Raw genomic sequence first — 24561 nt, forward strand, 5'->3', positions numbered from 1 at the left:
TAATACAAAAAATAATTATAAATCCTCATCTCAAAAATACATATTCATCATATCAAAAAACCGGAATGGACCCGGAGCTATTAATATAACACAAAATAAGGCGCTATTTGCATTTTAATTTCTAGCGGCTGTGTTCGTTGGGAAAGCAAATAAACCAAACATTTTTTCACTATTCACCAATAACATCCAGCACCTGAAGATGGCCGGAGGTAACATCGGCCGAAACGTAAAAAAAAAAACAACAACAACCAAAATGAAAATCATAGTCCAAATAATACAAGACATGATCTGGATTTTGTTATTTATTTCTGGTGCGAAAAACTTTTTGAGGAAAATCTAGCGATAAAATACATTGCCCAATATTTAGCGAAAAGAAAGGATAAGTTGGGGGATAAACAACTGTGTGTGTAGTTTTAGAACTTTGATGGGTACTTCTGATAATTTCATAGCAGATTTGCAAAAATGATTTTTGTTTTAAATTTGATTCGTCGGAAAAGGGTAAAGGTAACAAGTTGGAATGTATTATATAACGGCCGGGAATACTTGTGAAAAGTAATGTCAATTTTTTTTTAACACAGTGATCACCACTTATCAAGGCCCGGGAGCCACTCAGGGATAAGGGTTATTGCAAGTACATTACGTTAGTGTGGATATTTGATGAAGTGTTTACTTAAGGGGGCGGTTCATTAGGAATTTGTTAACGTTGGACTTGAGGACATCCAAGTTGGAAGCAGGCAGACGGAACAGAGTTCCACAGGCGTGCAGTTCTAAGAAAGAAGCTTTGTTCATGGAATCCGCGTTTTGATTTAGGCACAGATATAGAGTGGGGGAAATTTTTCACAGTGGATTCAGCTAGACGGGTGTTTTTCGTGAAAGATTGGCGAGGGGGGACCAGAGATTGGAGTTCAGACGACCACTTGCCATGGAAATAACGATAAAACAAGGATAGGCTCGCAACGTCTCTTCTGTGGGAGAGGTTGCAGGGTAGAGAAAAGGGCACCCCCCACTAAGCCACGAAGTCTATTTTGTACTCTGTCAAGGCAGGATAGGCTGTTTTTAGCAGCTTCAGTCTAGATATGGCAACAGTATTCCATCCTTGGACGTACTTGGCTTTTATATAGATAGAGAATTGCATCAGTAGTGAGATATCTTCTGGAGCGGTAGAAGGATCCCACCATTTTTCCAGCGACCTTGGCAACAGACCTGATGTACGTGTTCCATTTCAGATCAGGAGTAAAGGTCAAACCCAGAAGCTTGTCAAAACACGGGGCCCCACCCAGTCGAGAGCCATCCATCACAATTGATGCCAGATGGGGATCAGAGCGTTGATGATGTAAGGATAGGAGTTTGGTTTTGGATGTATTCTCCAAATTTACCAAAGAAACATCCGGTTGCAACTTACGCGCTTCAAACTGTGTGCATGTCATGTAGCAGTCATCGGAACAAGCTGTTTATTGTACTTCCTTGATTCGGAGCTACTTTTTCGATCTTCCGATTGTTGATATACTGCAAGGTTATTTGAAAGAGAATAAAACATTTACTTGAACTTTACATAGTTAGTATAACAAATTTACTTTCTGTACCTTTTATAAAATGGACCCAGAGTTGTCAAATTCCAAAATGAACTTGCGGTCAAACTTCCCATCTGTGACCGTTAACTCCTATCTCATCAATAGAGGCGTCGAAGATTGGTTGAAAATTAATGCTAATATGCATGAAGATTATCAATAAAAAAAAACAATGTATGCTTATCTTAGATTAACCACTGAACTAACGTAAAAATAATATCAAATAAAATATAAAGTGGTCGTCTATAGTCGAAGGCAATCTGATAGCTTCCTTTTCATAAGCTACTGAGATGTAAGTGAAGGCGCCCCTCATTTTTATATGATTACAATATAGAGTAAAACTGCACTTACCCTTGATTCTTCTCTCATACTGCCGAGTGTTTAACAAATGAGCATACAATACTACTTTTTGAGTCATTGGTGTGACTAGACTAAGGATGGATCCTTAATCTTCTGACTCATTAGCAAGAATTAGACCAAATGGGCCCGGTATAAACTTGCCCAATCGAATCTAAACAAATAAGGATGCATAATTATTAAAATTATTTAAAATACGAGTAAAGTGATTCGTGCGAAGGAGAAGTAGCTTTCCAAAATGGGGTTCTTTGATGTGCTCAACTGGTGAGTGAGGATAGCAGATCTATCTTCCAGTTGTTGATATACTGCGAATTTGTCCAAGGTTATTTGAAAGGGAATAAAATATTCACTTTTACTCCAAAAACTTCCCATCTGTGACCGCGAACGCCTATCTCATTAATTGAGGCTTCGGAGATTGGTTGAAAATTAATATAAATATGCATGACAATTCTCAATTAAAAAAAATGTATCCTTATGAGCTTTTCTTATACAGCATACTCACATTGACACACTGGTTCCCGTCTGAGCACCAAAGTTAAGCAACGTCGAGCTTCATCAGTACTAAAATGGGTGACCATTTTGGACTTTCAAGTGCTGTATGCGCTCTCCGCTTATCTCAGCATTGTTCCCAGTCAGTCTTGGACCTCTTCTCGACACTGGATTCAAGAGAGGGAATGTCACAGCTCTTGCCTTATAATTACAAATTGCCTTACAATTACAAATGTACAAATGTAGCCACCCTTATAGGGGTGTCCATTGTCTCTTGAGACTGAACGGAGGCATCGATTAGCTTTTCTTAGATTAACCACCGAACTGACGTAAAATAATCTTATAATAAGTAAAAAAGTAAAGTGGTCGCCTATAGTCGAAGGCGACCCGATGGCTCCATTTTCATAAGCTTCTGAGACGTAGGTTGAGATGTCCCCTAATTACCCAAGATTACTCCACTTAGCCTTGATTCTCGCCTCGTAATGGCAAGTTTTAAGCAAATGAGCATCAAGTACTACATTTTGAGTCGTTGGTATAGCTAGACTAAGGATTGACACTAGATCTTCCAACGAGCATTCTAACCATCATACCAAATAGGTCAGGTATAAATATGCATAATTAGATCCTATAAAGTAAGGATGTATAGTTATTAAAATTATTTCAGGTAAGAGTTATGCAGAGGGGTAGTAGCTTTTCAAAGTGACGTTATTTGATGTACTCGACTGATCTCCATGCGCAAAACACCATGTGATGTGCCTAAAGTTACTTTTGTTGTGCTATAGTCCGTAGTTAGTCCATATATAACGAATGTCTGTGCGTGGCAAAGAGTTACATCCTTCACAAAATAACATAAGTAAAATGCATTGAGATAGAACATAGAACACGTCAGAGGTAGAGAAGTATAATCGCGATAAAAGTATCGCAATCTTTTACAGGTAGTTTTAATTCCTATAGCGATCATCGATGCACGGATGCTTTAACAGAGATGAAGTGGCGGTATCAGAATAGGCTATCTGATATGATAATCAGAAGATACTGAAGGTCAAAAGGGGAAGATAGAACAGTTGCTGAGCACTGCTTTATAAAACACAGTTTATACCTTTACTCAGTTATCGTACACCCATAGTTTTCCTAAGATCAAAGAAAAGAGTAGAACAGTATCTGAACACTGCTTAATCAGAAACAGTACATAACTTCAATTACAGTACTCTTATAGCGTTCCGATATAAAAAAAGGGTAGAACAGTAGCTGACCACTGCTCAATAAAACACAGTTCATAACTTTACTCAATCATCGTACGCTCATAGCTTTTCTAAGACCCCCCAAAAGCGAGACCAGCAGATGAACAATTCAATAATTCGCAGTTCATACTTTTGTTAAATCATAGTACTCTCGCAGCATTTCTAAGATCTAGGACGAATGTAGAGTAGTTGCGGAAAGACAGCTAATACTTGTTTTTCGAGTATCAAGATCAAGGATAAGGGTAGAACAATAGTTTAGAACTGCTAAATAAAACACGATTCATAATTTTTCTTAATCAACTTTGTAGCGTTCGTAAGATCGAGAAAAATATAGAAAAGTAGTCCACCTCTGCTCAGTCAAATACAGTTCAAACATTTAATCAGTCATAGTACATAACGTTCCTTATCTTTCAACTAACAATCATCCAGTCTTATTAACTTTATCCTCGAGTGGCTCTTGATGATAACCATAACAATTTATAATCTATTCCAGCTGGATTATTCGGACTACTGTTCTCATCTTGAGTGATATTCTTACAATGCTTCGGTGAATGTGACCTTCGACCTTCTTCAGGCGTATTTTATCGAATTCGTGAATATTTCTGCCGAACACGAGAGACTATGTGGAATTTTGAAAAAAAGGGGGTTGTTCGAAATTCCATGCAGAATCCGACAGAAATATTCCCGAAGTCAGAGTTTATGTAAGTCGAAAGATTTCGAAAATAACATTGAAGATGAGAACAGTTGTCGAAATAATCCCAATAATACCAAACATACCTCATAGCAGAGGTGTTTTCAATATTTCCCATCTGTAGAATACAATACTACGGGGCTACTTTCCAGGTGACTGCATCGTGCTCATTTGTAAATCCAATGTTAACAAAATTTTGTCTAACTGCCCGGTTACATAATTAAATTCCAACCTTCGTTTCCAAACTTACCAATGTGCTTTTCATCGATTCTTGACAATTTCATTAATCCTTATCCTTGAATGACATTTAGGCCTGGACAAACGGTGACTCATTAGTAAAAAAAGCTGACGAGAAATATAATACACCTACATCATTGGTGCACATAGGTGTTAGCAGCCATCAAAAGATTCAAATGACAATTCTTTGAAAATCAACTCGAGAAAATAGAAGAATTCTCGACTTGATTGCTTAATTTTGGATGATATGTTACTAACAATGTTCAAGTACTTCAACTAGTTTTAAACTGATGATGATGTGTCTTATCGGCCTTGGATTCCTGGGAAATTTCACTAGAAACCAATTACAGAAAAGTCAAACGAGTTTATTTTCTCTCACACATACAAGCTATGATAAAAACAACATATAATCTATTAATAGAACAAACGGTCCTTTCTTTAAAGCTCTATAAAAGATTAACAGATTTGCTTGGATTTTAGAATCGCATCAGACTTTTCAGTCGATGTGCATTATTTTTTGTTGGACAGCGCCTTTTTTGCCAGAGTAACTGCTCCCTGTCATCTTTCGTCTGAAGAAGTACCAGACCTTTTGATCAAGTTAAAACAATGAGGTGAGATTTATGTTCCATTTTTTCTTGGTTCTTACTTAAGAATATACACAGTTGGACATTGCTATTTCAACATAATCACGAGAAGTTGTTCGAAAACTGACACATGTTTTTCAAGTAAAAATAATATAAAAGAGAACAATACCTCATTCGCATTATTCGGACAACTGTTTTTATATTGGATGTCACTTTCACAACGTTTCGGTGGATGTAACTTCCTATCTTCTTTGGGTGTGTCTTACCGAACTCGGGAATGTTTCTTTCCAACTCTGGAATTTTCACGGAATTTTGAGCGGAACCATTTATTTAATTCACAGGGATAGCATGCTCTCATTCCCGTAAATTGAATAAAGGGCCTCATTCAGAATTACGTGCAGATTCCCGAGTTCGACAGAAGAATATCCGAGATCTACGAGATGCAAATAACAAAGGTCGGAGATTACATCGACATAAACGTTATGAAAATGACACTCAAGATGAGAACAGTAGTCCAAAGAATCTAAATAATACGAATAATCAATCCTCATCTTATAAATTCAGAAACATTTATTCTTCACTTCTTATATATAGACAGTTTTTAAGTATGTAATTGGGTTAATATACAAAAAACGAATTCCATTAAAAATAATATAAAAGAGACCAATTCGTTGATGCTCATATTGCTTGGTATTTAATAATTACAAAATCATTACGCATAAGTTATATTATTGTTTTCAATATTAATTATAATGCATAATATAAAAACCTTATTTGGTAATATATTCTGTGTGAACTTTTTATGTATTTAATATATCTTTTGACTTATTACTACAAATTTTATAATACTTTGAAAAATTTAGCAGGTAAATTTAAATATAGTCCCTACATTTCCTAATGCAGATATTAAACCTAACCTTAAAATACTCATTTCCATATTCGATGGACACGTATATCGGAGAAGATTGTCAAAAATATATACAGTAGACCATCGGTTTAAGAACATAATTTATTAAATATTTTTAGGTATTTAATGATTTAATATACAAAATTATTAAGCATCGGTTATATGTTTGCTTTCAATAATAAATATAATATATAATATCCCACCTTATTTCGTAATAAATATATATCGTTATTTGCATGAACATTTTGTGATTTTAGCCACTTTACTATGCATTTTATAATATACTGGCAGGCCGCCCGGCATTGCCCAGTCGTAAGATACGCTTAAATATGATATTTTAATTCATATTTTAAATTATAGAGACACTTCTCTATCGATTATTATATTGAACCTGATATATAGCAGTGAGATCAAAACTAATATATATATATATATATATATATATTATATATATATGAACAAATGATTAATAAAATATGTTAAAAGACATCTTGAAAAAGAGTTAAAAACATATTTAATTTTAAAAAAGGAAGCACAAGATAAGTGGATAGTCCTTAATCCGCGGAGTTTCGAAGAAATACTCTCCTTCAGGGCAGGAATTAGCAAAATGCAGGATCGGATTTTGCATATAAAAGTATTTAATGAAACTACAAGTAAGTCAAAGATCTTACTTGGTTAAAAAAAGGGTGAGGTAAGGGGAACAGGAGGCAAAAGAAAAATAATAAAAAGATTTCACATGAATGGATAGTCCGGTGAAGGGTAAAAATCCAAAAATGGTAAAATCCAAAACGGTCGAATTTAAAATTTCAATCCACTGGGTAAATTCCAAATGGTCCAAACCCATCCAAAAGGCAGAGTTCCTTGGAAAAAAGTGCAAATGGAATGAATTCCAAATCATTAAAAGAAAAGTACTAGAGATAATATTTGAGACACGTCTGTCAAGGCTGGATGAATCAAAAAAATTATTATATATATATATATATATATATATATATATATATATATATATATATATATATATATATATATATATATATATATATATAATCTAAAGAAGTTTCGAGTAAAAAAGTAAAAATAAAAATAAAGAATGCAATTTAAATGGATTTTCACGAGATCAGTATCATTTGGAAGCACGATCCTCTGGACGACAAATATCGAAAAAATGGCAAAAAACATTAATTCATTCACCCTCAACTGGGCACTTTTCTACAGGAAGGTGTCGCTTTTTTGCCGATATTTTCGAAAGTCATCCCCTCTTTTCGATTGTCTAGCCTTAATTTAAACATACTTCACTTTCAGTGTGGCGATGGGCGCAATAGCAACGATGTCAGGTTTTTTTTTCACGTCTTTGCCCCTTTCGCAGGACGGGTTTGAGCCTGCCTGCCTACTACAACTGTTTTTTTTTTTTGCTCAATACACATCTGAAAACACCCAGGTCACGCAGACTAGTTAAAAATATAATTACAAAAGACAAAACTTCATTTTAAACTTAAATTCAAGCCATTATCACCGCACAAGTAGAAAGGCGCGGCATATAAAATCGACAGTATGTTTTTTGTTATGATAGGTACGCGTTCAAAATGAATGTTTCTGTTTAGAACACAATTGAAGTATAATATGTATTTTAAACTTTAATTCAAGCCATTATATGTAAAAATAATTTTATGAAATCAACAGTAGGTTCTCCACAGTGTAACGTAGATTACAATGTATTGTGAACTAATCATTGCGAGAGGCATGTAAGCTTCCTCCCGGTGAACCGCGATGGTTCTCAACTAGAGCAAGCAATTAATCGATTTTATGGAAAAATGAGCAATTTCACTGATTTCTATGACAATAATATGGGAGTGTGAAACATTTGTTGATCATCATTTAATCCCGGGCAACGTCGGGTCTCCCTGATAGTCCCCCTCTCTCTCTCTCTTTCTTTCTTTCTTTCTTTCTCTCTCTCTCTCTCTCTCTCTCTCTCTCTATATATATATATATATATATATATATATATATATATATATATATATATATTAGTGTTGGGACGATTAATCGGAATCGGGAAAATTTTAGCCTATTTTCCGATGCCAAAACCGATTCCTTTAATTATGTATTTTATTTTGTTTTTATAAAACGTCTTCCATTGCTTGTATCAATAATAAAATAATAACTATTTAAAATCTCTAGATCTTTTTTTTTTACACGGTGGTCACCATTTATCAAGGCTCGGAAGCCACTCAGAGATAAGGGTTATTGCAAGTACAGTATGTTAGTGTGGAGATTTAATGAAGTGTTTACTTAAGGGGGCGGATCATTAGGAATTTGTTAACGTTGGACTTGAAGACATCCAGGTTGTAGTCAGGTGGGAAGCAGGCAGACGGAACAGAGTTCCACAGGCGTGCAGTTCTAAGAAAGAAGCTTTGTTCATGGAATCTACGTTTTAATTTAGGCACAGATAAAGAGTGGGGAAATTGTTCACAGTGGATTCAGCTAGACGGGTGTTTTTCGTAAAAGATTGGCGAGGGGGGGACCAGAGATTGGAGTTCAGACGAGCACCTGCCATGGAAATAACGATAAAACAAGGATAGGCTCGCAACGTCTCTTCTGTGGGAGAGAGGTTGCAGGGTAGAGAAAAGGGCATCCCCCACTAAGCCACGAAGTCTATTTTGTATTATGTCAAGGCAGGATAGGCTTTTTTTAGCAGCTCCCGCCCAGATATTGCAGCAGTATTCCATCCTTGGACGTATTGGGCTTTTATATAGATAGAGAATTGCATCAGTAGTGAGATATCTTCTGGAGCGGTAGAAGGATCCCACCATCTTTCCAGCAACAGACTTGATGTACGTGTTCATTTCAGATCAGGATTAAAGGACAAACATGGGGCTTCTCCTAGACGAGAGCCATCCATCACAATTGATGCCAGATGGGGATCAGAGCGTTGGTGATGTAAAGATAGGAGTTTAGTTTTAGAAGCATTAAAGGTAACCAACCACCTCTTCCCCCACTGAACCACGCGCTCGAGATCAAAGGAGAGAGAATCAGAGAGAACTTTGTCATTTACATCTTTTGATGTGTTGCCGTAGATGGTCGTGTCATCAGCATAGATGTCAACGAATGATTTAAATATGCGTTTAGGGAGGTCATTGATGTAGATCAGGAAGAGAGTTGGGCCCAGGATTGACCCTTGAGGGACTCCAGCATTAATACTGCAGGCCTCTGATTTTTGTCCACCGTCACAAGTGTGTTTTTACGTTTGAGAAAATACATGCACATTTAAGATGTGTTTTTACAGTAATCGGGATAAAATAACAATTTTATAGTAAAATATTTAGAGATTTATAACGAATCGGAATCGGAATCGGTAATTGTATCGGAATCAGGAAAAATATTGGAATCGTTCCATCACTAACACACACACACACACACACATACACACACACACACACATATATATATATAACAAGTAAGAATACATAAAGCAAAATAATATATGAACACATACATTTTGTACATTAATTATATAGTATATAGCTCGAAAATATGCTTATAAAAAGTAAACTAATGTAATAATACAACTATATATACATATATACATGTATATCCATATATGTGTGTGTGTATATTATAGCATTCAACACACACTAAAACACCTCATTTACCGACGTGTGTGTGTGTGTGTGTGTGTGTGTGTGTTGTGTCCACATGTGGAGTTATATGTGAGCCTTCGTGTAGTAGATTGGTTGTTTTCATATCTATTGAATATAAGATATGAATATTCAAGTTGTTTTGACGACTGTTTAATCCATGCAGAGTTTTATGATCAGTGATGGCGGCTAGTTGATTAGTGAAGACTAGTTATCTGCGTTACTTACATTTTGTCTTATTTTTACGATTTGTGTGATTTTTAGTACAAATATTTAAAATAAGAATCGCTGAGCAAGTTGTGCAGTCGCTGAAAGGACGCCATCTTTACAAAATCTATCCTCGTGCATTGTTTTAATGGTGAATTAATTAATGCTTGTTTCTTTACAGTTTGCCATTCTATTTGAATTTTATTGCCGCTTCCTGTATATTTATTTTCGGGATCAAAGGACAATTCCCAAGTGGTGAGTTATTTTGTTTTGTTCTTTTTGTTTCTCGACGTAATAATAAATCATATATGCTTATATACATCCAAGGAAATACATCAGTAATCTAATCTGATTTTCTGCGCGAATTAAACATGAACCTATTTGTGTAGCTAAGTTTTCATATATATATATATATATATATATATATATATATATATATATATATATATATATATATATATATATATATATACTCCTACTAAGCAATACCCACGGATTGCGCACTGTTGAAGTAAATACTAAAATATAAGTACACACTATAAGATACCACCATCTTATTATGTTATATGCGTATATACATGAAACAGAACGGTCTGTTTGTCGTCTGGTTTCGTTTTAATTCTACAAACTAAAAAATACACTTACTATATACTCCCCTAAGTTACGTTAGAGAATTTCGAGTACATATTTATATTTTATCACGAACGTTATTACCGACGTATCAGTATACAGCACTTTATAAACTGCTGTTAAATAATGACAATATTTTGTTTACCAAAAAAGAACACGATCTTTTCGTTCCTTCATGATTTGAACCTGGAACACGCACAAGAAGGCACCGATACATTAAAATGTTAACCTGTCTACTTCATAAAGTAATCTTAATTTTCTCCTTTCTACTCTGGTAGCATAGAAATATAAACAAGATCGCAACATATAATTCCAATATGGTCAAGCTTCTTGGCAATGCCTGATATTTGAAAAATAATCGTCGTTTTTTATGGATTTTACATTTTCATACATTAATTCCGAGCAAACTGATTCTCCCAAACAAATTACTTAAAGGATATAGAATGAAATTTCATCGAATCATAAATATATACTAATACTCTGCCAGCATTCATCAACAAATTTCTTTCATCGTATCTACTTCTAAAAATGTCCGATATTGTTTCATTTACGCATTCCGTTAAATTATATTTTCCTTTTACTACTTTCTTATATAAATAATATCCGTTTCTTTTCACTACAAACTTTAATTTCCCGACATTATTCAGATGAATGATTTACTTTTGCTGAATGCACATCAAAATAAACATGACGTTTAGCTAAAACCACTTGTATAAATACAACGGTAATATTAAATTTCATACATTCCTTTAATTACTGACATTTCATATTTACATGTGACCATGATACTTCATTCGACTAGTATAATATACATTGAATGTGTAATAAAAGCCGGCTGCTTTAAACTCAGTGGATATTAAACGATTCAATGGTTTTAATTTGTAATTATAGCGTAATTATAAATTGATTTCACTTCGGTCAAAGCTAAAAACATGTCGCGTATCAAGCAAATTAGATTTTATTGCAACGGCAGTTTTATTAGCAGTTTTTTTATTGCAACGGCAGTTTTATTAGCAGTTTTTTTTATTGCAACGGCAGTTTTATTAGCAGTTTTTTTTATTGCAACGGCAGTTTTATTACCAGTTTTTTTTATTGCAACGGCAGTTTTATTAGCAGTTTTTTTTATTGCAACGGCAGTTTTATTAGCAGTTTTTTTTATTGCAACGGCAGTTTTATTAGCAGTTTTTTTTTATTGCAACGGCAGTTTTATTAGCAGTTTTTTTTATTGCAACGGCAGTTTTATTAGCAGTTTTTTTAATTGCAACGGCAGTTTTATTAGCAGTTTTTTTATTGCAACGGCAGTTTTATTAGCAGTTTTTTTTATTGCAACGGCAGTTTTATTAGCAGTTTTTTTATTGCAACGACAGTTTTATTAGCAGTTTTTTTTATTGCAACGGCAGTTTTATTAGCAGTTTTTTCCCCTTGGACCAGAGTCTAGGTCATTGTTGAGATGACTTGTTCCTGCTGACTGAGGTATGTCGTTGATCCTGCGCAGCTCTAGTACGTCCATTCTCCAGATATTGCCTTCTCCCTTTGAGAAGGGGTTAGTTTATTGCTAATCACCTGCGTTGAGGGAATGCCGACGGAACTGCCCAGACATTTTTTTGTCTGTCTAGAGTGCTTTTTCTTTATTGCGCTGATTTTTTAAATCTAATTTTTTTTATCCTTATCACATTATCCCGTCGTGTTAAGAAGATAAGTAACTTCATCATCGTCGTCATACAATGAAAATAAAGGCAGAATTTTAATTAATTTTTTTTTATGTATATGATGAACCTGCAGAGATGCAAAAAGACCTTTGATTACATTGGAGCATACTTGTTTACAATAATCTGGTTAATGACCCCGGTGAATGTCAGACTATGGAGGTCGTGTGTCTCTAAAATCCATCACGGAGTTTATGAAATACAGCGTGATTTATAAAACATGACTATATTTCATGATTGAATATTATATGAAGGAGACATAGTAAAAAATTAAGCTTATAATACAAATATAGTATTTAATGCCTAGTTTTATTTCACATGTTACGAGTGCCCAATATTGCCCCTTGCAGCGCAAACAACATCAATACGATATGAGAATTCTTCCCAAACACGTTGAAGCATATAAATTATTTAATTATAATTCATTATTGAGATGAGTATTATTTATTAATTTTATTTATTGCGGACTATTATCTTCTCAATTAAGAAAAGATGAGGATAATAGTCCGCAATAAATAAAATTAACGTTGAAGCATATCAGGATCAATTGAATTGTTCGCTGTTGTTATTCGATGTTTAAAGTTTTCCAGGTCAGTTGATAATGACAAAACCTTTCTTTTTTACATAGGGGTCATCACTTATCAAGGCCCGGAGGCCATTCGATGATAAAGGTTACTGAATGTACTGTAGTCAATGGGATAATATAGTAATCGTTAGTAGTGGAAATTTGGTAAATTGGATTACTTAAGGAGACGGCTCATCAAGAATTTGTTTACGTTGGACTTGAAGACAACCAAATTGTAGTCAAACGAAAGAGAGTTACACAAGCGTGCAGTTCTAAAAAAGAGGCTTAGAAGATTAAGACTTTATCTTTTACAAACCCCCAGAAAATAGAACACAAACTGTGAGGTCAGGAGACATACGAGATCAAGCAGAAAGAGCAATGTCACGGGCCCCTGTCCGACCAATCCATCGCTGAGGCAGTTTTTCATTTAAACATGCTCTTACTCAGAAGCTCCAGTGGAGAGGCGCTCCATCTTGTTGAAAATGGGTCCATTTGAATCAGCTTCCATTAAGGGGAAGAATCTGTTTCGTAACATATCCTTATCGCTTACCCTGTAAGAGAGTTTTCCTAGAAACCTTGTTGCAAGATACAACGCAGAAAACGTTTACTTTAGGAGAAATTCCTTTATGTTGAATAATTTCGTGAGGATTTTCGGTTTCACATTTTGTCGGTCGACGTTGCCATTCAGATATTAGGCTTCCTCACTGAAAATTAACAGGGAACAGAAACTTTCGTCGTCCTCCATCATTTACAGCATCTGGTTGCAAAATTCCATTCGTCGTAGGTAGTTATTGTTTTTAAGTGCTTCATGGAGCTGCAGCCTGTACGGTTTCGAATGCAGCGGGGTTTTAAGCAAACACCACAGCGTGAGTTGAAGAATTGCCAGCTCACGACTTGCATGGCGCATGGATTTCTTTGGGCTCCGAATAAACGCAACACGGATTTTCTACACATTTTACTATGAAGTTGCGATCGCTTTTATACAGGCATCCGTTCTCTTCAAACTGCTTAAACCACCTTCGAATGTTCTCAGGAAGAGGAGTATCGCAACTGAATTTCACTCTGAATGTACGCTGCACTGTAATCACGTATTTAGACTGCAAACTCAAGGACAAAAAATCTTTCTGTTGACGGATCGCCGTTTGTTTTTTTTTGCTGTCACTGCCAGGCGTATTCATCACGTGACAATCATAGAAAACAGGAAAATCTGATCTTCTAAACACTCACTCCCTCATTCTAATTCATAGATCTACTTATGAAATATTTGATCATGAAATAGGGTCATTGTTTTTGAATCACCTTGTATTTCCATTCTATAAAAGTTTACTGTGAACGCAATCTCCACAACATTATTGTGCCATCTTTGGACTGGACAGATACTGTTCGTTATTCTTCATCCGATGGCTAAATTGAAGTATATCATACTTCGAGTTCTATGTTCGAGACAACATTTATATAAAAACTAATCTGGGTGTCCGGCATTGCCCGGGTGTTTGGAGGTGTGTGTTTAGCAAAAAAAAAAAAAAAAAAAAAAAAAAAAAAGCGGTAGTAGGCAGTCAGGCCCGAACTCATACCGCAAAGGAGGAAAAGAACGTGAAGTTTAAAATCAAAACTGTTGGAAGCTTTAGGCAGAAATACATACATACATAATACATACATGGTGATGATTGCAACATCTTGTCAGACGAGTGCCACTCTCTTAGACACTTAAAGTCCACGAGCCCCAAAATGACTTCAATCACCACAGGACCATTTTAATAGACAAATGCCTGAGGGAGTAGCTATACACAGATGATGTTACAGAGTCTTAGCTTTGTACGACAGCTAAGTCTCTCTCTCGGTTCAAAATGTTGAGATCCAGCAACAAGCAAGAGCAAGATAGCTAGCAACAAGTTAAACTGCAAACCAGCTTAATGCGGGTACTGGTCTCCCGCTTTATGGTTTTTTAAATCAGAGATTTGCTTCTCATAGAAAGGTTGCCTTCACCACGGCTTACAGGAGCCCTCTCCACCCCAACACACACACACACACACGCACACATACACACGCACACACACACACTATGTGCTAGTTGGCCGTTGACCCCGAAAAAGGGTTCATTCGCCCTTTGGAAGGCCTTGTTTTAATCCTTCAGGTAGACTAGCCACCCTCCTTACCAAACAAGTCATACATACATACATACATACATACATACATACATACATACATACATACAGGTGAGATTTATATTATAGATGAAATTTTTAAAATGGCATTTTCTGCACTGCATTTTCGGTAGTCTGGCGATGCTATCTATTACAAAAAAGGGTTGGGTGATAACATACATATGGAAATGAAATTGCCTTAACGTATTATTATATAGATTATGATATTTTTAGTGCGTGAAATTTTTATGACGAGAACTAATGATTTGATTTTCTGATTAATCTTTTTTTTTTTCTTTTAACAGGTTTTCTGATGTGAGTATTCTACAAGGCAATGCACATTCTGGTGTACATCATTTTTCTCTTATTCAACCCAAACAAGGTACAGTGACACTTAGATATAGGGCCTACTATTTAGGACCATATTCACAGCGAAACTATGTAGGTAGTTGAGCAGCAAGATGTCTGTTCACATTACACTTAAACTTCTGCACATTTGAAAGAGTTAGGGAAACAATTTGATTGAAGAAACTACTAGAATAGAAGGCTTTCCGGCATCTAGGGATCTCTTATAGTGAAGGGGTGGAATTTTAATGCTTGTCAGATTAGTCGCGTGTATGTTCTATGAGTTCGTCAGAGCAGATTTCATTAACATACTTGTAAAACAGGAACAGGAATGTAACATTGCTGCAATAGGACTGGGGTTCGGAGTTTAGTTGATAATGCGAGACCTCATTAGGTTAGAGACTCGGGTCTTAATCCAGTCTAAGAGAGGAAGTGTAATGGTAAATGTATTAGCCTTGATGTGGCAACAATACTACATGAGTGGTGTTTATTTAGGGATACAGGATACGTTTAGGTGTGAGTCATTTTCTAGCACGCACGATATATATGCAGAAAACGACCTGTCATCCGGCGGCTATTAAAAAAGCGTAAAATATTATTTTTAAATGTATAACCTGCATTACATGTTTCTATCTCTAATTATATATAAATGGCACTTTGTGTGTGTTTGTGTATGGATTTTATGTGTCTGGGTATGTTTTTGAGATAGGTTTTGTATCGGAATATTTTCGATAAGTATCGACGATGAATAATCGGAAAAATCCGATTAAAGAAGAAACAGTTTGATTTTCAGCAAAGTTAACACCTCTATACAGTCTAAAATCAAAAGTGCATTTGAAAAGTTTTATCATAGCACAAGCAGAAGGGCCCAGCGCATAAAATCAACAAGTTCTTTCATAAAAGATGGGTTTGTTTGAAAGGAATGCGTCTGTTTAGAACACAATTGAACCATGATACTTCATTTTTGCATTTTAAACTTTAATCTAAACCATTATATAAAATAATTTTATTTAATCAACAATAAGATCTCTACAGTGCAATGTAGACTATGATGTATTATGAACTAAATCACTGTTAAGCTTTCTCTCCCTGCACGGCGGTGGGTCTCGGACTAGAGCAGGCAATTAATCGATTTAATTAAAAAATACTCGATTTCATGAAAATAAAATATTGAAAGTGTGGATCATTTGTTATTCCTCATTCAATCCTGGGCAAGGTTGGGTCTTTAGGTTAGTTTTTAATGTAAATCTATTCTAATTAAAAAAGAAAAAAAGAAAAATACTGACAGTTTTCTTTAAAATATTTCCCCTGAAAATTAGCAAACATAATATTTTAAGAAAGATTTGCTTTTTTATTATTATTAATTAAATTACTGTAATACTTTCTTTTAATACTAGCAATTGCATCTATATCTGAAAATAATGCAATAAAATTACAAATAAATAATAAACATTAATGTTGGGGAGAATGAACACTTCCACACCTTATGATTACGGCTACCAACTCAACGTATAAGCGAGTGGGCACAATGTGAATTACTGAGTGAGTTAGAGCGAGTGCAAGAGAAAGTACTCTCAGTTATTTAGAACGCGCCCCTGTCTTATAAAATAATCTACGATTGATTTTATATGCTGGGCTTTTCCACGACTACGGTGATAAAACTTCTCAAATACACTTGTGGTGTAAGGTTGTATAAAAGTGTTAACTTTGGTAAAAATCGGCCTTCCTTCTTTAATCGAGGTTTTTCAATCATTGATTTTCGATGCTAATAAGACGCATTCCGTTTCAAAGCCAGCGTAAAAACACCCCAGATACGTCAAGGAGCTTCATAAGAATTTAAAAAATCGACCTAGCTGTTTTGGAGTCCATAAGGAAAGAACACACACGCACACACACACACACATTCTCAAAGTTTATTTTTATATAATAGTAGAGAACAACAAATCTTTATTCATAGAATAGTTAAAACGAGATGATTTGCTCATAGCCAAATTTCTCGATATTTTGAGCGATAAATCCACGAAAGATATGGTTTGTATCTGTGGTCAGATGTTTTATCCAACTTTTCCATCTCCTGAATTAGTTGCCTAATCAACAATTAAGAGTTGAGTGGATATTAATATTTTCGTTCTGTCTCCGTTGACTGAGGTATGCCACTGATCATGGCAGGAGAAATAGATTCACATTTCTGAAAAAAAAAACAAAAAAACAAAAAAACTCAAGTGAAATAATATATTAATATATAATTTTGTTTTGTTTTTGAAGTTCTCTATTAATATAAAATTAGGTATCTGTATATGTTTTAATATTTATTTGAGCTCCTGCTTTATTACTTAAATAACAATAAACAAAACAATACACATTTTAAAAACAATTTAACTCTTTATGCGCTTTCCTCCATTCTCAATCAAATCCATCAGCCACCTATCAACAGATGATGTTAATTTATACACTTATTGAGGTGTGATTTCAGAAGATACCTCCTTAATCCTTCCCCAAAGGTCTTTTTTTACTGCTGAATTGATGCTTGTTTTCGTAAACCTTCCTCTTCAGAATCGACCAGAGGTTATCTGTCAGATTTAAATCTGGAATGAGGTGGCCAATCCATCAGATGTTTACCAGAGATCTCCGTGGCTGAAAGCCAAGCTTTTCTTAACCGAGAAGCATAGCTTGGGGCATTGTCTTGTTGAATAATGAGATTCTGGTTGACAGCATCATTTTGTGATTTCAACCAGGGCAATAAATTCTGTTCCAAAAACTTGCAGTAGTTCACAGAATTCATTTTGACACATTCAGGGACAAAAAAAGGGATAAGAATCTCACTACCAATAATCCCAACCCAAATCATCACTCCCCCTCCTCCCTGTTGACGTGTGAATTGCAAGTGTGGAATATTGCCTTTAAGAAGCCATCCCTTGGTCCAACCATCGGGGCCATCTAGGGTTGCTCACAGAATTCATTTTGACACCTTCAGGGACAAGAAAAGGACCAAGAATCTCACTACCAATAATCCCAGCCCAAATCATCACTTTCCCTCCTCCCTGTTGACGTCTGAATCGCAAGCGTGGGCTATTGCCTTTTAGAAGCCATCCCGTCGGGGTCATCGAGGTTTGCTCTAGTCTTCAGCCCAAAGAACATTTTGAAAATTGTTTTTGAAATATTTAGTGGCCCAGTTTAGTCGCTTCTGACAGTTGAATATCACTCAAAGGAGGACCATTTTTTTAGTGTTCTCCGGTCCGCTATTTGTTTCAAAATCCGATTTCGGGTCCTTTTAAAGATGCCAGACACTCCTGCATGATCGAAAATAGCGTTGCTTGTGCTGTGTGGGTTTGCTAGCACACTGCTCTGTATTTTTCTCAAATCTCGTGGTGAAGTCACCTTTTTTTCTTTCATCTTTTATGCTTTTTTCTTTCATCTTTGCCGTCAATATATATATATATATATATATATATATATATATATATATATATATATATATATATATATATATATTATTAATAAATTTAGGTTACCTGTATAAATCTATGGCTCACCTGAAAAGAGAAACATGTTTAACAATAATTGAATTTTTTTTTTTTTTAAACTAAAAAAATAAAGCAAAATTAATAATGAAATAAAAAATAGGTCTGCAAACTCTTTTTTCCCCCACAGTATATATATATATATATATATATATATATATATATATATATATATATATATATATATATATATAATATAAAAATATATACAGATGCCTACTTTTATATTTAATAAAATTATGTATTTGTATATGTTTTAATATTTATTTGAATAGGAGGCACTTCTAAAACCATTAATCAATAATTATGAATTTTAGAAAAAAGTTGCAAGGCGTGAGGGTCCAAAATGTGGGCTATATTTAGTTTGATATCGTTTCATTCAGGAAGTAAAAATAGGTGTGGGCGGAAGCCCGTCTTAAATATTCGGATACATTCTATTTTTGTGAAAGTTTAGCAATATGTGTAAGACAGCAATGGATAAAAACTTCTCAGATTTATCTCTTAAAATATATTAAAAGACTTTACAAAGGATAATATAAATATAAGCCCCCTCCATTAAAAAATTCACACATTTTACATTTGCATGACATTTTAGTTACAGTCATTAGATGACAATAGGAACGCATTTTATTTGGAAATTGAGGTTTAAAATACCATGTTCAGCATAAAATGACAACTAAACAATTGTTAATTGATTTAACAATTCCGATTAGGATGATCTACAAAAATATTACCCCAGTCTCTAATGCTATACTAGACTATCCGTGACCCGTTGGGTCAGTATGTTATATTAACTATGGAATTAATGTATGAACGTGACATTTGTGACGTAAAGAAAATATTTTTTTTGCGATATAACAGAAACATTTCTATGAAAGTATATTAAAATGTAAAAAGAATATAGATAGATTTCTATGAGTCGTTCTGTTTATAATTGTTTATTTTTGAAGAAACAAACAAACAAACTTACAGCCATTGAATTATAAGTGGTTTGCTATACTTATAAGTAAATGTGCACTGAACAGATACCATAATACTTAAAGTTAGATTCAAATTTTGATATATATTTTAATTTAAACGCGAAAAAACAAAAACAAATGGGATGCTGAAAACGTAAACAGTAAACTGATACGTTTTATTGCCGCGTTGATTATTTATTTGTAACGCAAATAAAAAAACATATTTTCGGGATTATTTATTTATGTTGGAAGTGTAGAAGAAAATATATGAATGTTTTTTTTTAAGAAAGGTGTGTTAAAAATGTAGAATAAATTAAAAAGAAGTATAGCGGTGGACAAATCGCCGTTGTAAAATGCTCTTATGGTTGTCAACGGGTTAAAGTAGATTTATTTGTAAAAAAATTAGCGTTAAAATAACTTAAACGTTATACGAAAATGAACGATGTAAAAAAAATGCAGAAAGTATTAACAATTGTTTATTCGGATAATTTAAACGTGAAAAAAAAAACAATTGGGACGCTGAAAACGTACACAGTAAAACAATACGTTTTATTGTCGCGTTGATTATTTGTTTATGTACGCATGCGCAACCGGAAGTCGTAAACCGGATGTTGGGTTACAACACCAGTTACAAGGTCATTTGAGTTTTATAATTATATAGATTATATGAACTGTGTGTGTGTGTGAGTTTGTTCTCTATGGACTTTAAAACGGGTTGGCCGATTTTTATGAAATTTCACACGAAGGTATTTTAAGTACCTGGCGGTGTTCGTAGATATGTTTTGCATCGAACTATTTACTGCTCATAATGTGACCTTGTACAACGCTGGCATCGTGAATTCAAACACGGCCGAAGTATGTGGAAACAGCTCCCAGACCTGGTCGCCCCCTTCTGCCATTGATGAGGCATCTGTCCGTCAAGTTGAGGCTGCCATTTTGGAAGATTGGTGCATAACTATTCGCCAAATAGCCCAATATGTCAAGATTAGTATAGGGTCTGTGGAAACAATCATTCATGACCATTTGCATATGCATAAGGTGTCTGCCAGATGGATTCCCAAATTGTTCACACCATCCCAGAAGCGAGAACGCGTCGAGTGCTCGAGTATGAATTTGGAGATGTGCCAAGAAGATGAGTCAAAGTTTTTCAAAAGACTGATTACACAGGATGAAACCTGGGTCCATCACTGTGATCCAGAGACCAAAGCCCAGTCAATGCAGTGGAAGCACTTGGACTCATCACCTCCAAAGAAGGCAAGGGTGCAGCTGTCCGCTGGCAAGGTCATGCTCACAGACTTCTGGGACCAGGACGGAGTAGTGATGAAAGATTTCCTGGCAAAGGATATCACAATTACAGGAGCCTATTATGCTTCACTTTTGAGGAAATTAAGGGAAGCTATCAAAATCAAGAGACGGGGCAAGATCAGCAAAGGTACCTTCCTCCTGCAGGACAACGCTCCGGTACACAACTCACATGTCGCCAGATCAGAAGCACGGGCGTATGGTTATGAAATCCTTCCCCATCCTCCCTACTCTCGTGACCTTGACCTTCTGACATTCACCTCTTCCCAGCCATGAAGTTGTTTTTGAAAGGAAAGCGCTTCCAGATGATGCAGCATTGATTTCTGAAGTCACATCGTGGTTGGAGGACCAACCTGGGGTGTTCTACAAAAACTGTCTCCAGAGATGCATCAAACGATGGGAGAAATGCATAACTCTGTGTGGTTCCTATGTAGAGAAAGACTAATAACTGTGCCAAGTTTCGTTGCTCTAGTGCTATAGTAAGTCAGGGGCATTATTTATTGCACGCCTCTCGTATATATATATATATATATATAGTTATCCACATGCAGTACTGTTTCGCTGTTTCACAGCTCATCAGTGCGGCTAGACAGGCAACTACCTTAAGCCAGGATTGAAACCCGACCGTCTGTACGACAGTCAACGCTCCTAACCATTACGCTATTGGCGGCCGCTGAACGAGTAGTGAATTTAACGATGTTTTGACATCGTCCGAAATACCCCCGCTCAATTTGTTTACACAAAGAGCGTCGCTTATATGCTAATGGTAATTCGTATATCACTTCTCAATATGCTCAACTCAAGGTGAGGAGAATTAATAAATATTTTTCAACCTAAGTAAACATTTTCGAACATCCATTCTTGTCAGTATAGGAAGTAATTACTACCACTCGGAGGATTCGAACTCAGTCACAAAGCAATCCCTAACTCCGCAGCATGGTATTCGACACATCGGTTACGGCCAATTAACACAACAAGTAAGAGAATTAAGTCCTATTAGATTGTCACAAATAGTAAAAATCAAATAGTTTTCAACGACAGGAAGTCAAAATATTGCATTGCGCTTAGATTACCCGCTTATTCTTTGTTCCCTGAAGAGGGCTTAAATTTTTTATAGTGGCCTTTAACTATAATATTTTTAAAAGTGTTTATAATTATATTCAAACTTACAGACAAATTTCGCTCTTGGTTCTCTCTCTCTCTCTCTCTCTATCTCTCTCTCTCTCTATATATATATATATATATATATATATATATATATATTGTGTACAGAAAGTTGTTAGTTGAGACAGATCATTGGTACTGTCGGTTTCAAGCCCGATAATAAGGCCCGTTTAAGGTATCCTTATCAAGCTCTCTTCAGCCAATATTCGTTCTGTACACAAAATATAAGTACGCTCTTAAAATTTGGATTTTCCTTTTAATTGAGCACTCTGCTGGAATTCTTTTTCCAAAAAAAAACTAATCATATATATATATATATATATATATATATATATATATATATATATATATATATATATATATGTATAATCTTTTTACATGAATTATTATAGAGTTTACATTGTTTGGTTACTGACTTAACATGTATTTTTGTCGTTCCAATTAGGCAATCTCCTCAAGAGTTTCTGTCGTCCAATACCTGTCCTTACTCGCCAACAATCACTTGTCCTACCAGTCCGACGTTTCGTCTTATTGATGGTTCTTGCAACAATGCAGGCTCTCCTTACTCAGGAAAATCAGGAACTCCTTACGTCCGCATCACACCTCCTATGTATTTAGGTGAGTAAAAACAAAACATAAAAACTTTGTCAATACACAATTCGCATGAATCACCATCGGTTACTTTTTATACTGGCTAAATTATCCTATTTGCATGTCCGCGATTAATTTTAGAAGCAAGTGCTTATAGAAGGAACTAGGTAAAGCAACATGTCTGACGAAAGAGATATATTCGTTGAAGTAGCTGAGTGGACTTTGCTACTACTCGAGTAATACTTTCGTGAGTTAACTAACTAAACGAGTTTTCGTGGGCGAAGCTGTTATTCCGAGCATGAGGCTTGAAGCTACCTTCAATCCAAAAGGAAGACAATTCAGTTTAAAAATTTCTTTATGCATGTATATTGTTTGGTACTTCGAAATTCTTCACTGACTTTAACCGGAGGGTAACTTCAGACGAATCCAGCTTTGTAAATCACTTTACCTCCGTGTAATTTATTGAATATATCTTCTGGGGATGTTGGAAGGTATCCATGATCTTTCAAACAATCAGTTAATCCAATCGAAAAACCAGCACCTACTTTGATTTTTAGACTTTCTTTTTTATATATACGATTGGAGACGCCCAATCTGTGTAATCGACTTTAGAAATGGCATCATATTTTTGAACCTTTCTATTTCTTCAGTTTTGAGTCAAGTGTCAAAAATAGTACTTTTTGGGGGTTTAAAAATTGATTGAACATTTTCTTTTAATTCAAAATCAGTTTCTGCTTTTGTTAGCAAAAAAGAAAAACAAAACGCAAGAGAATTCGCTTGTCAGATTCGTTATAGGTCTTTCTGTTCTCATCGTCTTTTCTCTACTTTAAGTTTGTTACAGAAAAATAATTGTTAATTCCCATAAGTTAAAGAGTACAATCCAGTCTAGTCCAAAAAGACTTTCTAAACCAGGAAGTACATGTATGAGGTTTCCCATGACCGAAATGTTAAATTTGAATTCTTCTTTGAATTTTAATTTTTTTACCTGATATCCCTCTGGAAATTATTTCTGTGTTTGTTAACGGTTTAAAAGTTTAAAAGTTTGTTCTTTTATTAGCGAGATATCACTTCACGAATTGAGTTATCATTTTACGGTTTTCCCATTTATTTTCTTCTTTGATCCTCCTTAATTTCGTTTTAGAACAACCTACATTTATTAGTGCTTGAGACTTTGGTTTTATTTGTTTTTGTTCCCCAGACAATGGAAACATTTATGACTCACATGTCCACAATCAAAATATATTGTATTTTTGAAGAAATTTTCCTATGTATATGTTTTCCTTCACACTCACTGACTATCACATTTTCTTTTATTTTGATTCGACTTTCGTATTACAGTCTGTATTCATAATATGTTTTCCCTTTCAATCCGATTTATTATCCTTAATATTCATTAAATTCTGGCGTTTATCCGTTATGTTTTGCAACATAACTCGAGTGCTTTGTTCCAAAATATCAAGAATTCTTGATCTACTTTCTTTGTACTTCGGTTTTGAACCTGGCGCTCGACACTGGGCGTTAACCATACCTGCATATGTTACAAAATAATCATCCTCTTGTTTTACAATATTTGAGCACTAATATCAAGTTTGAAACAGACTATTTCTTTGTTTCGACAAATTAATCACTATTGCATCTCTAAATTACATGCCTTCCCGTTTATTTAGAAACATTTAATTCACGTATTTAGTAGGTTTTTTTTGTTTAAAAAATTTTTA

The 24561-nt window shown here is 34.9% G+C and overlaps 1 protein-coding gene across 2 annotated transcripts in view; it reads left to right on the forward strand.

Annotated features, from left to right (window-relative positions):
- The first annotated feature begins 4945 nt into the window (after positions 1–4945).
- Positions 4946–24561, forward strand: part of LOC145277946 (chorion peroxidase-like) — a 61689-nt gene continuing 42073 nt past the window's right edge. The window contains exons 1-3 of one of the 2 annotated variants that reach the window (XM_080130032.1): positions 4946–5194; positions 10098–10175; positions 22698–22870. In XM_080130032.1, the coding sequence (XP_079986158.1) occupies positions 5190–5194; positions 10098–10175; positions 22698–22870 (256 nt within the window). In that variant the 5' untranslated portion in view covers positions 4946–5189. Of the gene's footprint in view, positions 5195–10097; positions 10176–15265; positions 15344–22697; positions 22871–24561 lie in introns of those variants that run through there. The other variant, XM_080130033.1, reaches the window with a different exon arrangement.

The sequence above is a fragment of the Euprymna scolopes genome, chromosome 6 (assembly GCF_053919585.1).
Source record: "Euprymna scolopes isolate OS-2025 chromosome 6, ASM5391958v1, whole genome shotgun sequence".
Classification (NCBI taxonomy): Eukaryota; Metazoa; Mollusca; class Cephalopoda; order Sepiida; family Sepiolidae; genus Euprymna; species Euprymna scolopes.